The sequence below is a fragment of the Tyto alba genome, unplaced genomic scaffold, assembly GCF_018691265.1.
Source record: "Tyto alba isolate M040663 unplaced genomic scaffold, T.alba_DEE_v4.0 Super-Scaffold_1000006, whole genome shotgun sequence".
NCBI classification, from domain to species: Eukaryota; Metazoa; Chordata; class Aves; order Strigiformes; family Tytonidae; genus Tyto; species Tyto alba.
Genome location: NW_024881272.1, coordinates 29,844,098 through 29,857,530, shown reverse-complemented (window position 1 = coordinate 29,857,530; position 13,433 = coordinate 29,844,098). Strand labels below are relative to the sequence as shown.

General features: G+C 45.7%; 1 protein-coding gene across 5 annotated transcripts; it reads left to right on the top strand.

The window, feature by feature from the left end:
- Positions 1-6: 6 nt before the first annotated feature.
- On the top strand, positions 7-11,985 carry LOC104367900 (NADH-cytochrome b5 reductase-like). Of its 5 annotated transcripts, none has more exons than XM_042784188.1 (7): positions 7-144; positions 1,459-1,638; positions 2,579-2,727; positions 3,932-4,019; positions 7,218-7,322; positions 9,009-9,212; positions 10,882-11,985. In XM_042784188.1, the coding sequence occupies exons 2-7, from the start codon at positions 1,462-1,464 to the stop codon at positions 11,083-11,085; spliced, it is 927 nt and encodes a 308-aa protein (XP_042640122.1). In that variant the 5' UTR covers positions 7-144; positions 1,459-1,461; the 3' UTR covers positions 11,086-11,985. The 5 variants fall into 5 exon arrangements, with proteins under 5 accessions (XP_042640122.1, XP_042640115.1, XP_032864745.2 ...); XM_042784181.1 differs by having other exon boundaries at positions 144-159; XM_033008854.2 differs by lacking the exon at positions 7-144 and adding an exon at positions 1,148-1,302.
- The last annotated feature ends 1,448 nt before the right edge of the window (positions 11,986-13,433 follow it).

Genomic DNA, 13,433 nt, shown 5'->3' with positions numbered 1-13,433 from the left:
GCTCAAGCCCCTCCCTTCGCCCACCCACCCCCCGCACCCCGACCCGGGGTGACTGATGGCGGCGGCAGCCAATGGCGGGCAGGCGCCCCGCGATCAGGGAGGGTCGGCAAATTGCCTGGCGGCGGTGGCTACGGGGTGTGTAGGGTAGGTGCCATGTTGGTAAGTCAGGGGGATGGGCGGGGAGAGGCACCGCCTGTCCTGCGGGGCTGGGGAGGGCGGGACAGTTGGGAGACCGCCCCTTGGCGGGCGGGGGGCTACCAGGGCCCGTACCCCTGCTGCGTGGGGCCGCGCCGGGGTCCTGCGTGGCGTGGCGTGGCGAGGTGATCCGGCTCACGGCCGCGCAGGCTTCGTGCTCGAAACTTTATAAATGTGTCCAGCCCTGAGTCCTGGGGCCGCTGGGTTCCCGGTAGAGATTCCCCCGCTTCGTAGCCCAGGGAGGAGCTGGGGGTGCTCGGAGCCCCCAGACCCACTCAGGGCACACGGAACCAGCAGCCACCGTGGAAAGCGGGGCCCCCCGCTTTTTGGTTCTCTCTTCTCCCCCCTGTAATATTAGAATAGGTGTATTTGTGTTGCAGGGGTGAAGGTCAGTTAATTAATTAACCTTGAAAATGAAGCTGCTCATGAAGCTGCTCAAAGTGCTAAGTGCTCACTTCCTCAGCCTCCTCACCCGTGGCTTTGTAATTTCCTTTGGACCTCCCTTTTGTTTAAATGCATCGGAAACCACGTTAGGCGGTTGTAAAAAACAGCAGAGCCCCTGAAGGGTCTGCGTCGTGATGACGGTTTGGGGAGCATGGGGCAGGTACAGTTCTGTCTCAAGCAAAGGTAACATGGATAAAAATCACGCTGCCTCTGGTTCTTCCCCTTCCCTGCATGTCTGCATTTAAAGCCAGGCTTAAAGCTGCCCATAACCGCAGGGTTTGTTTGTTTGCCTGTGACTTCGCCACGTTTACCTCTAGTCTTTTGGTTTTAAACCCCACTTGCAGCTCGCTGCCCTCCCCCCATTTTAAAGCTGTGCTCCCACACGCTGTGTCTGGGCGGCTGGGGTTTGTGACCCGTTCTCATGGGCTCAACTGCAGATTTTTAAGAGGTTTCTGCCCCGGGGTGACCGAGCTGCTCGTTTTGTGGGAAATGGCCACGCAGAAGGAACAGGGGTAAGGGTTGTGCCTGCTGCTGCTGGCCGTGGCTTGGGCTGGGGTCAGCTGTGCAGCTCCGGGCCGGTGGCTGCGATGCCTGGCGTTCCTGCACCGGACAGCACAGGGGCAGCAAGCACTCGAGTGAAAATGGAGTGTTTGCAGGCATCGGGTCGGCTCGCAGGTTTTGTTTTCCCAGTTCCCCCAGACAGGCGTGCAAGATGCTGGAGAGGGATTTTTCTCTAGTCCTCCTCTAAATAACGCTCGGCTGATGAGCACGTGCCACTCTTCATCGGGCTCTTTTTGATGCAGGGCTTGTGTTTTGCAGACAATGAGTGGAAATGAGCACGACTGGCAGGCTCTCAAACCCCAGGAACCTTCTCCATCCCAGTGCTGCGGCAGTGGCTGCAAACCCTGCATCTATGATGTGTATGAGAAGGAGCTTGCACAATGGGAGAGGGCCAAAGCAAAGCAAGACAAAAGCCTCCTCATGGAAAACAAGGAGCAGGTCAATTTATCTTCATCACATCCTAAAGCCTGTGCTTTGATCGTACTTGTTAGCGTGTGGGGTTGTGGTGATGGGCAAGGGATGCAGCAATAGATTAAAGCAGTGCCTTAAGACTGTAAACGCAATTCCCCAAACTGTGCCTTCACAGCCACCCTCCCCCTTGCCCGCTCTCTTCCCTGCTGTAATGTGATTTTCCAAGTGTCGAGTTTGCCCTGGTGTCGCATTACAGCCCTGGGTCTGCAGCTTCTCCTTGCTGGGGTACCCCAGCCAGCCAGAGCCAGCCTCTCTGGAAAGTGGGAATAGGCAAAAGGTACAAAGGATCACAATTTTCTCTGACAGTTTCCTTGGAGAAGCTCTGTTTTTCTGACCTTTTTAATCTTTTCCTGATTTTCAGACTCCTATTTTGAAGATGAAAAAAGCTGCATTGTGTGTGGTGGAGTTGTTGTCTTCAGAGTGTAATTTTAAGCTTGTCAGTGCCCTTTTACATAAGATTAACTATGCTGGGTCAAGCAAAAATGATCAGCATTGGAACTGCTAGCAATATTTCCTATTCACAGTGGTCATCAGTAGGTTTCAAAGTTGCCCTCAAAGCAGCGCTAAGCTCTTTTAGCGGTATTATTTCTGTTTGTTTCCAGACATGAGAAAATGATTGCAGTGAGTCATAATAGGATGACCTTGCTGGAAGGTGTAAAAATGTAATTTAAAAAAAGGGGGGGAAGGGGGTAATGTGGAATGTAAGATCCCAAAGTGCATGCCGCAGAACATGATAATGAATCAGCAGAGAGCTGAAATTTGTGCTGGGCCCCAGCATTTAATACGTGTTCTTCTGTAGTCCTGAGTATCTCCAGCACTAAATTAGCACACATGGTTGCTTCCAAAGAAAAATGAAATAATAAAAGACACCATCTAACCAAGTAATTATTTATTGTTGTTCTTGCAGAGCAATAATTCAGAACTGAATCCAGATACATTTACTGCATTCAGCATAAGCTCAGTGGAGCAGCTAACAGAGGACACCTACCAGTACAAATTTGAATTACCGGGAAATAGAAGTCTGCGATTGAGTTTAGGACAACATATCGTGTTAAGGTATTGTTCTCTGTGCTAGTTAAACAGTCTGCATTATGTAACCTAATATGTAGGGTTTTGTCAGTAGACAAAGGCTTCGTACCAGGCAAATCATAATTTCTATGCCTCCACAATGACACAGATGAAAGAACTTGTGAGCTCGTTAGCTCTACTAATTTTATGGTAAAAGCCATTCCAAAGCTGTATTTTTCTTCAGCATTATCCCTGCGTCAGTGGGTCAGAAAGAACTAGGTGTGATTAAGAAAATCCATTTGCAGAAAGAAAGAGTCAAAGAATAGATGTTACAACAGATGATTTACTCCAGCATGTTGAGATGAAGACAATGAGCTGCACTTACCCCAGAGCTCTGTATTTTAGGCCATGTGTCTTGAGGTAGCTCAGCACCTGGGGTGTTACCCACGATGTCCAGGCATTTCCTGACTGATTTCTAACAAAATAACCCTCTTGCGTAGCTTATTGCTTGCCAGAAAGGAGCCACTTGGGAAAAGTTTATGTCTCTCTCAGCCATCTGTGGTGATCATTGCCAGATAGGGAAAGTCATGTTATGATGCCATTGATCTGTATCTGTTGACGTTATTTGTACGTTAACAGCTGATGTGTACACCTGGCTGGCTGCTGAAAGTGCGCGCTTTTCCCTTCAGCCTTCTCTCATAAGGCAGCAGAGGAAAAGGTTCGGTCACTTCAATCAATTACTGTAGTCAGTAGTAAAGAGCAGGGTGGATATATTCTGTGGAAAGAGAGGACTTAAAGGAATATACAGTGTATATTGACAAGACCTCAGGTCAAGGCTGTGCCCTGGCTTTCATTATTTAATTACCAGATGCTGTCCAAACACAGAAAGGACAGTAGACCACAGCCCAAAAGGGATAGCAAACTTACCCATGAAAGCATTTTCTCTCCCCTTTGCCGCTCTTGCATGTTCGACCGTTTCTCACAACACGGCTCAAACATCCTTCCATGGTGTGTCCAAGAGCTGGATGTGTGGTACAGCTGGGGCCACCACTGGGAAAACAAAAGGTGCATTTAGCCGTTATGTTCCCCTTGGATTTTTACCTTTGGAAGGGAAATGCTTTGCATCTGTTCACAGGCTGGGCCATTGGGAAGATGACCTGCTGCCTCCCTCGTCTCCCCAGAGAACTGCAGAAGTTTGGTAATACCAGTCAATGACCCAAGTCACAGTGGATTCCTATATTTCTCTCCTCAGAGGAGTGGTGAATGGTTTGGAGGTCCAGCGAGCCTATACTCCGATTAGCCCAGGGAATGCAGAAGGGTACTTCGAAGTTTTAATGAAAGTAAGTAAGCCTGTACAGTATGGATTAGAGTCTAAGGTGCCAGGGACTATGTTTTCTTTAGGAACCAAGCCCGCTGTCAGCACTTCAAGTGAGACTCTCAAATCCCTTATGGACAGTTTCTGTGTTGCTTTGAAGTGCTTCTGCTTTGCTGATAAAAATTGCAGGTTTTCCCACAAAACAAAGCAGAGGAAGGCGTCACACAAACAAGTGCTTTGCGGCATAGGCCCTGTTAAGTACTTGGGAGAGGCTCCCGGGAGCACTGTGGTCACTGGTGTGGAAAGCGGTGCCCATTCCACTTCCCCGATTTCGTTTTCCCTTTTCAATTTATCTTTGAAGTTGCACCCAGTTGTCAGCCCAGCTGAACCACTGATTTGGGGAAGTCGTTGCCTTGCCTTTACCCCCCTCCCCTCCCCCCCCCCGCCATATTTTGCTTTAAGAACACTCCTTAGAAAAATTTTGAATTTTGCTTAAAAATATGGACGGACAGTAGGCAGCTGTTTCTGGTTTGAGGGCAGGGCTCTGGAGCTGCCTGCAGTCTGAGAGGGTCCCCATGGCCCACAGCCACAGGCTGCGCTTATCGGGGTGGATGGGGGGGCAGAGCCCTGTTTTGGACGAGTGTCCTGGCCCTTCTGGAGGCCACCACAAAATGCTGGTTGAGTTCTGAAGTGTTTTATAGGAGAACTTGGCTGGAAATCTGTCTGAATAAAGTCTGCAGGGCCCTCATAAATGATTATTTTGTGTGGAGAATATAAAATTGACGAAAATTTTTCTGATTCTGCATTTGTATGTTACTAGTGATCCCTCAGGGCAGACATAGACTGCAGTATAAGTGTGCAATTCAGAGTGCTGGGTGTCCCAGGTGGCTTGCAGAAAAAAAGACCACTTGTCCTCTGCCTGTCTTCCAGGATTTCACATTTATGGTGTTTATTATGCACTATATGTTCAAACACAAACCCTGTTCTTTAGAAAACTGTAGAGCTTCTATAGGACACCTGTGGGAGGGTCATTTCACCATTCTTATGGCAATTGGTGTGTGGTAGGGGAGAGAAGTGTTGCATTTGAGTTGCATTAATAGGATACGTTCACAGGATGACTGTGAAATTTCATGTATACTTGCTTATTACTCACAGGTTTTGCATTTCAATAATAATAGTAATGATTGTAATGAAAGCTTTCCTTTGTATAGAACCTTTCATCCCAAAGGGAGCTATAGTTATTCTCTAGCAGTGACAAAAGAGGTTAGTAACACCCAGTGTAAAGCAGCCATTTTTATAACTCACCCTGTAGGTTGTGGTATATTTCACACTATTCAGGCAATTTTGGAAAGTACTATATTATTATTATTATTACTATGCAATCCAAGCACTGTTCAAACCCTTCTGTCTCCTGTTATTATAGCATTGCATTTGTGATACTACAGTTAAGAGTGAGGGAGTTGCCATTTAGAGAGCATAACCCTCTTTTTGAGTGATTTTATAATGTTAGGGTTTCTCTCAGTGTAAAACTGGGTGTAGAAATTTTCCCCCAGGAGATAATTATTTTTTTCTTCTTATTTAGAAAAATTCATTTTAAACCCACTCAATCACTTCTCTCTTCAATTTTTGGAAATAATTTTGGTGAAAGAAGGATTGTTTTAGTTTCCATTACCCTGGCCCATTGGGAATAGTCAGTAAGTGGGGCTGACTTTTCTGCTCTTGCCCTGGGTTTCCATATATATTTGAAGAAGGTAGGTATAAACTACAGCTCCTTTGATGCAACTGCACACTCTTTGCATGAGACTTAGTTCTGGCCCAGAGGTCTTTGAATGTACAGTGTTTCTGACAGTAACTCAGAGCCTTGATGTGTGTATGTTATGCATTTACCTTTTGAATGTAACAACTGGTGCTAATAGTTCTTAATACTTCAGGTATCTTGTTTAAGTGAATTTCGTAGGAAGGGAGGAGCGTCTGTGTTCCTTGTTTGCTGACACTGCTCGCAAGCACAAGCACACACTCACTCACTTGCTTTTTCTTAGCTTCTTTGTGGTTCACCAATTTCATTTGCCTGCAGTGCAGCTTGGTGGCCAGCCAAGGCACTGGGGCGTGGAGCTGGGCTTCTGTCCAATGTGCGTGCAGAAAATACCCCAAAATACACTTCTTTCATATGGGCTGGAGTCTTCGAAGGCTTATATCACATCTCATCTTTTGACCTCTGGCTGTGTTGCTCTTCCCCAGACTTATCAGTGGCATCGCCTCTGTGCAAGACCCGTTGTCTGCCGTAGCTGTTGGGCTTATCTGCTTTTGCTGCTTGGACCACCCCATGTTCTCCAGCTAGATCCCATAGACTGGCTGTTCTTCTGTGCATGTTTGTTCTCATTAACCATAAAGTGGTCATACGTATAGGACATATATGTACATATAGCACATAGCAATGAGACTGCTTGGATGAGCCCTTCATCTTCCAGCCTCTCCTTGCTTCTCTGCTTCTAGCAAGCACTGACCCTTCCTCATCAGTCATGAGTGAGGTTAGCATTCCTGCAGGCAAAAGCCTAGATAATATTGTTTGTGCCTGGTAGAAAGTAAGGCAGATTTTGCTAATGTTTTTCTTCTGCGAGGCCCAAATGAACATGGTTTTTGGTTTTGTTTTTTTTTTTTTTTTTTTTAAATGTGAAGATATCCCTTAGCATCCAGATGATCTGTTCTGAAAACAAGAGTTTTATAAATGAGAAACCTGGCTTTGGGTCACTAATTGTATCAACACAGCATCTGAGAGACTGAAATAAAGCAAGAGCTATGCAGTGTTTATATAACTACCAGTACCCAGAGGGCATTTCCAGACCCCATACCCTGAAATTTGGAGAACACTTGAAGGCTTGGACTGTGCTTTGCATTCAAGACACTCTTCTCTATGTGCTTTGTAAGCAAGAACTCTGATAAGCTTTTTCCAGTTTTGGAAAGTCAGACTGCATGAGAGTGGGTTGTGTTTACATTATAGTCAAACTGGAATGGATCCAGTATGATTTAATTTAAATGTCTTTGTTTTGGGTCTAACTTTGAGTTATTTTTCAAATAGAATGATCTTTCTTTCCTTTTAAATGTATGAAATGTTTTTTTGTCCCCTTCTTGTTTAAATGTAGATAACTTTATAATTGACTTTAAGCTGGGAAACTTTCCAACAGAGTATAATTATTCTTTTCTTTTGTGCAATGTTTTTTATTAGTGCTATGAAGCTGGGATAATGTCACAATACATAAAAACCTGGAAAAAAGGAGACATGGTCTTTTGGCGTGGGCCGTTTGGAGGGTTCCCATATCGACCTAATAAGGTTAGTTCCCTCAGAGTCATAGGATGCTTCAGCCTGTGGCAGCTAGCTTTGTTTAATACTCCAAAGGGAAGACATCAATTTGATTACTATTTTCATTATTATTTTAGGGACTTCCTGGGTTACTATACAGTGCTACAGCATTAGCAGTCAGTTGGAGAAAGTACACCTTATTGAAATGCAGAATATTTAAGAAGGAAGAGGAGAGGGAGGTGGGCGAGACACTGGAAAATATTAGCAAGGCTCTCTGTTCATCACTTGCATTAGAAGTTCCTGATGTGTTTAACAAAGGGAACTTACTTTGCACCAGCAATGAGTGTGGATCGGATTTTGCCTTGTTTGAACCACATTGCTGTTTTGTGACTGAGCACGAGTAAAGGAGAGGTGTTGATCTTTTCCTCTCTTGGGTATTCCCTTAAACTGTAGCAGCTTCAGTGAGGTGTCGCGTCACCCAGCCACTCTGCAAATGTTGATCCCACCTGCTGATACCAGACTCTCTGCAAAGAAAAGCAGATCCAATTTCAGAGGAAGGCTTCTCACACATACTAATTTGGTTACTTAATTCTGACCTTTCAAATGAGAAGCAAAATTGAAGCACTGGTCATTAAGATCCCAAAGCCTTATTTTTCCTTCTTCTTCCCACCCCCTGCCCCCCCAACAGAAACAAGGCTGTAAAATCCCAGTGGCCGAGCTCCATGCAGAGCAATTGTGTTCAGCGTCCTGAAATGCTCTCCCTGCTGTTTTAGGCTACTGTTCCCTTCTCTTCTTAAAAGCTTCCAGATAATCATTTGGGACAGAACATGGCAGACATGCCTAGAAGTGGCTGCGTTCAGGGGCTGTCTGGGTGATCTGTGTACATGAAATTGGCAAAGCACCTGAGCAATCTTTAAAACAGCTTGCTGTAGAAGAACTGTTTAGGAATTATAATAGAGGTTTCAAATTTTAGTTTCATGGTAAAATTTTCTTTTATCTCTGTTTGCTGCCAATAGAATAGGATTTACACTTGGGTAGATCAGATCCATGCACAATAAAATGCCCAGTCAAAACAGAGCACAAGCAGCCTCTGAGGGTTTAATAGAGGCTTAAGTCCCAGTTCTGGCACTGGTGGGGCTGGCTGGCAGCTGGGGAGAGTGCTGGGAACCTTCTGTCCTCCTACACACAGCACCTTACTGCCTGAACATCTCTATTGTGAGTCAAGTCCCCCTTGCAGGCGGGAAATACTGTGTGCTGCTGCTAGCATTTTGAGAAAAGTGAGATAATGCACCAGGAAGATACGTGGATCACGATGGAGAAGAAACCATTTCCTTCAGAGAACATTCAGGATTGTACTTTGCAGCATCCAAGATAAACACAGGGAGTGTTTCCACTGGGAAAACAACACACAGTGGGTCAGCAAAGTGTACTGCAGAATTAAAACTGTAATATAAATTAACTGAAATCAAGGCTAAAGTTAGGATAAATGTTTATATTTGGGTAAAATGCAGTTTTGATACATTTGATATGTAAACCCTGAAAGTGCTGTCCTTTGCAGAAAAATACATTTCCATATTTGAATTTACTTAATGACCTTCTGATATGTTCTCTCTCTCTCGAGGCCCTTTACCAGTGTAGCAGCCAGCAGGAACTGACAATGAGTAAATCCATTTCCAGTCACCTCAGCTCATTCAAAATTCTGTGTTTTGTTGCTAGCATGGAGAACTCCTCATGCTGGCATCTGGTACTGGCCTTGCACCAATGCTTCCCATCCTCCAGTCCATAACAGATGATGAAGAGGATGAAACCTTTGTAACTCTTGTTGGCTGCTTCTGTACATTTGACAAAATATATCTGAAACCTCTTCTCCAGGATCTGGCTCGATACTGGAACATCAGAATATTTTATGTTCTAAGCCAGGTAAATATATGGATGTGAAGCGTGTTTGTGTGAATGTTCTGGGTGCTGAATGAGCCTCCTCTGTTTTTCCATCAACGTGATCTTAATTCTTTCCCAGTCATTGAAGGTATTTTGTCGTCCAGTAGCTGCTCTCTTTAACATCTGCTACATATTCTCACACTGCTACCAGTCCGGAGAATTTCAGGGAAGCAACTGTTGCCGCTTGTTCCTCTTTACCTTGTTGGTAGCTGTTCTGTTGGGCTGGACTCACTGATTCATAGCCACTGTTGATTATTTCCCCACACACATTTCAGATAGTGGTTGTTGCACCTAATCATTTGTGCAAAGCAAGCTGGACTCTAGGAGACTCACACCAAATAAACTATTTCTTCTTTCCTAATACTAGTGCCTTAATCTGCCCTTATCTTCTGTTCATTGCTCATGGCTAGAGTTCTCTTCTTCTGCTATGTTAGCACCAACTTCCCAGCAATTATCTTTCCCAGCTGACCCATTTTAAAACTTCTTAAAGTTGTTTCCCCCTCTGTAAAATTACTTTTTCTGCCAAATCTATGGGATGAGGGCATACCTCTCAGTGGTCTTAGATTCTGAGCAGTCTTTTTCATTTCCACTTGGTCCCAAAGTTGCCTGTGTTCTGCACAGATTTGGTAGTTGAAAATTATTTCCCTCAGAAGTGAGGATTCATTGCAGGAAGGATACAGAAAGAATTATTTATGCTGAGGGAATGAATCCCATTGCATTTTCAGTTTCTCAGATGAATCATTTTTTGTCTCTCTCATGGTGGATCTGCCTCATACACTGTGTTCTACACATGGCCTCAGCATGTTGAGATTGGGTATAGAGAAAAGTATTTGTGACTTAGGCACCCCCTCAACTACTTTATAGGGGTGTAACTGGTAATTGTCTCTGGTGATATAGCTTAAATACCCTTTTCAGGACAGTGCCGTCTCAAGAGTGTGAGGAGAAAGTCTTGAAATTCAGTCAGTGAAGGGCAAGAAACCCACCTGACCTCTGTCAACACTGCCTGCCCTGTGTGTACCTCTCTCCCTTTCTTCTCTTCTCTTAGCAAGTTTGTTGTAGTCTAGGACTGACTCTGCAGTCTCCCTTTTAGAATTATCTATCTGTCTGTCTCAGCATTTCACTCTGCTGACTGTCACCACTACATCTGGGCACCTTCTGCTTCTAATTAATAGTCGTAGGGGAGTCCCTGCTGGATCCAACGCCGTGGGATCTAACATTTCTCATGGGATCAGAGCAGTGTTTGGGACAAGGCTGGTTTCCTTCAGTTTTGGTCCAGGGAGATGGGATTAAAAGGGACTTGGGAATGGAAGAGGCAATAGAGAGGAATAGGCTTGAGATTTAGGACTGGGGAATAGAAGAGGCACGGTGAGAAGTGGTTCTCGAAGGAGAAGGTTCTGCAGTGTTTCTTGGTGGTAGTTACATTCTGATTTTGCTCAGTCTGCTCTGAGTGGCTAGGCCTCATGACAGGGAAGGATTTGATCTGGGCTTTGGAAGAGGAACGGAGCTTTTGGGATGGGTCAGTTCTACCCAGGTGGAATCACAAGGGTGACAGATGTCCTGTGCAGTGCTCTGAGGGGAAGAGGGCGATTTGGCTGTAAGCAGCCAATTGTCCTTTGTAACATGGCACACTGCAAACCTTCTGTCTTTTCAGGAGACGTCACTGGAAAAACTTCCTTGGAGCTATCAGGAAAACACATACACTGGTCGTCTCAGTGAAGACTTGATGAAGACGATACTAAATTCCTGTCGAAGAAAGCCATTTGTATTAATATGTGGCTCTTCTGCATTCAGTGAAGATATGTGTAGATACTTGAAAGCTGCAGGAATTGAAGAAAATTCCTATTTTGTCTTTTAGCAGGATATTCCCAACTTAAGGAATCTTAGGTCAAGTCTTGATGTCCTTGTTTCTCTGCAGACATTGCTCAAATTAAGTCATTGCCATAAACTGAATTCCTTGTGCATATACTTTCATAGGCCTTTGGATCAAATATTTGTCTCCAGGATGATTCTCACTCTTGAGAGTGTTTTAAGGATCAGAGATCAGATGCTACTTCAGAGTGGCTGCTATGATCACCCACACCTCAGGGAACAGCATGGTAATGTTAATGGAAGTCTTCACATGCAATCTTGAGAGAGAGATCTCCTAAGGGTACTAAAAAGCATCCAAGTGCACAGCTCTACTGTAATACAAAGACCAGTGAATTGCTTTGCAATCCACGCTAGTCTGCAGTGCTACTGTGCCCTGTTAGATGTTCAGAGGAGAGATTTAATCGTCGAGGAGAAGACTGCCTGGCCCAGGGAATAGCAGAGCACTGGCCCAGCACTCTGGAGTCAGTGGGGTTCATTTCAGTTGTGTCATTGTCTTGCTGGGTGATGCCAGGCAAGTCACTTCAACCTCTCTGTGCCTCAGTTGCCCCATTATACACTAATACAGACGAGGCGGCACTGATGATCTCTGAAAAGAGCCTTTCAAACCATATATGGGAAAAATATACATGGGGGTGGAATTGTACTTGATGCCTGGTGAGGACTTTGGCAAGCTGTCTTCCTGTCCTAGCACAGCCTGTGTTGCCTACCCTGATCCTTAACCCTTGTAAGGCTGCCTGGGGAGAGAAAGGGCATGTCCTAAAACTGTGTGAGAAAACATCTGTGTTGTAGCTGCTATCTGTCGGGGAGGATGGTTGGTTGCTTTTCATGTCCCCAAAGTGTTGTAGAATAGCCCTGGTTCATTAAATTAAACCTCTTCTCAAATAAACAGCTGCTTCTTTTTGTCACAGGACTCTCACAGGTGCCCAAAGGGGGGGTCCTAAGTGTACGAGAACACCATCTCGGGAGTGAAAGCTTCTCAGGGCTTTGCTGGGGTGCTCCCCTGTGGGGTGGGGGGCAGAGCTAAGAGCCTGCCCTGGGGTCTGGCAGCCCCGTGGCTGCCCTGGTGCAGCCCCCGGCGTGGGTACCGCTGCCCCTTCCTCCTCTTTCAGTCCAAGACGCTGCTGCCTTTCCACTGTGATCTCTGCTGTCCACTCTTCTGCCTTCTTAGACCCCTGTGTTTACTAACTACGCCTGGAAATACAGCCTTTCTGCACACCTTTGTGTTTTTCTGCTCATTCCCGGTTCACCCCATGTTGGGGTTTCCCAGGCTGTGACAGATGATCTGTTATCATTCATGCCTCATGTGGTACCTGTATCAAATAGCACACCTTTCACGCGGGAGATGTAGTTTAAGAGTTACTCGAAATCAGCAGTGTACACTAAAATGATGGCTCTGATTCATGTGTTGGGAGGAGGCATAGGTTCCCCTCACTTCAGTGAGACTGTCTCCACTTACCAAATGCCTGGAATTAATCCCGTGTACCTGCAGCTTTTATGTTAACTTAATCAGATCAAGAGTTGACAAGAAAGCCCTCTTCATAACCCAAAATAGGGTTTTGGCTTTTAACGCAGAGAGGTTTGGAGAAGTTGTCCATGAAAGATCCAAGGCAAGCTCTCGACTCCCATCCAAACCTTGCTTCAGCTGCCATAAGCTGCTGTGTAGTGGAAGTGCTGCTGCACAGCGTGGGGCTGATAAAATACAGAGTTGCTTTCTCCAGGTGCTCTTCCTACTGTGGCCTTGGCTGAGAACGCAGAAAAAATATTTTCCTCAAATATCACATACTCTGAAAATCTTACTTATATCCTCTTGCTTTAAATCCTTACTTCTATATCGCTTGCTCTAAATATTCTGCCTTTCTAAGATGTTGCTGAAAATCCACCCAGCCTTTTTGCAAACGCCTGAAGTAAAACTTCACTCTTGCTTCAGAAAAGCGATGACTTTCTGTGTGAAAGCCGGGACTGTTCCTTTAAGCGCAACCCCAATATGTCTGGGTATTTCAGCACATATGGGCCACCACGGTTAAACCCTACCCAGCTGGTCCGGCCGTTCTGCCGCGAAGCCTCCCGTCTTTGTTCGTGGCTAAAAGGGAGGGTGGTGAGAGACGGAGCAGGCTGTGAATGCTGCGGGTTGCAATCCTGCAAAGGCAGGCTGCAGGCAGAGCGGGAGGAGGTGATGCATGCCGAGCCAGCAGCCCGGCTCGCCGCGCCGGAGGGGACAGGGGTCTTTGCGAGACATTCTCTGTGGGGGAGATGATGCCCTTGGAAGTATGAACTCGAAGGGGCCTTTAAACCGCCCGTAGGCACTTTCTTTTTTCTGGCCTTCTCTCCCTTCCC

What these genes read in the sequence shown, in the direction of transcription:
- LOC104367900 (XM_042784181.1), top strand. An exon ending in GGACAACATATCGTGTTAAG is followed by an intron (nt 2,728 to 3,931) that starts GTATTGTTCTCT and finishes TTCTCTCCTCAG; the next exon opens with AGGAGTGGTGAATGGTTTGG. An exon ending in TCCCATATCGACCTAATAAG is followed by an intron (nt 7,323 to 9,008) that starts GTTAGTTCCCTC and finishes TTTTGTTGCTAG; the next exon opens with CATGGAGAACTCCTCATGCT.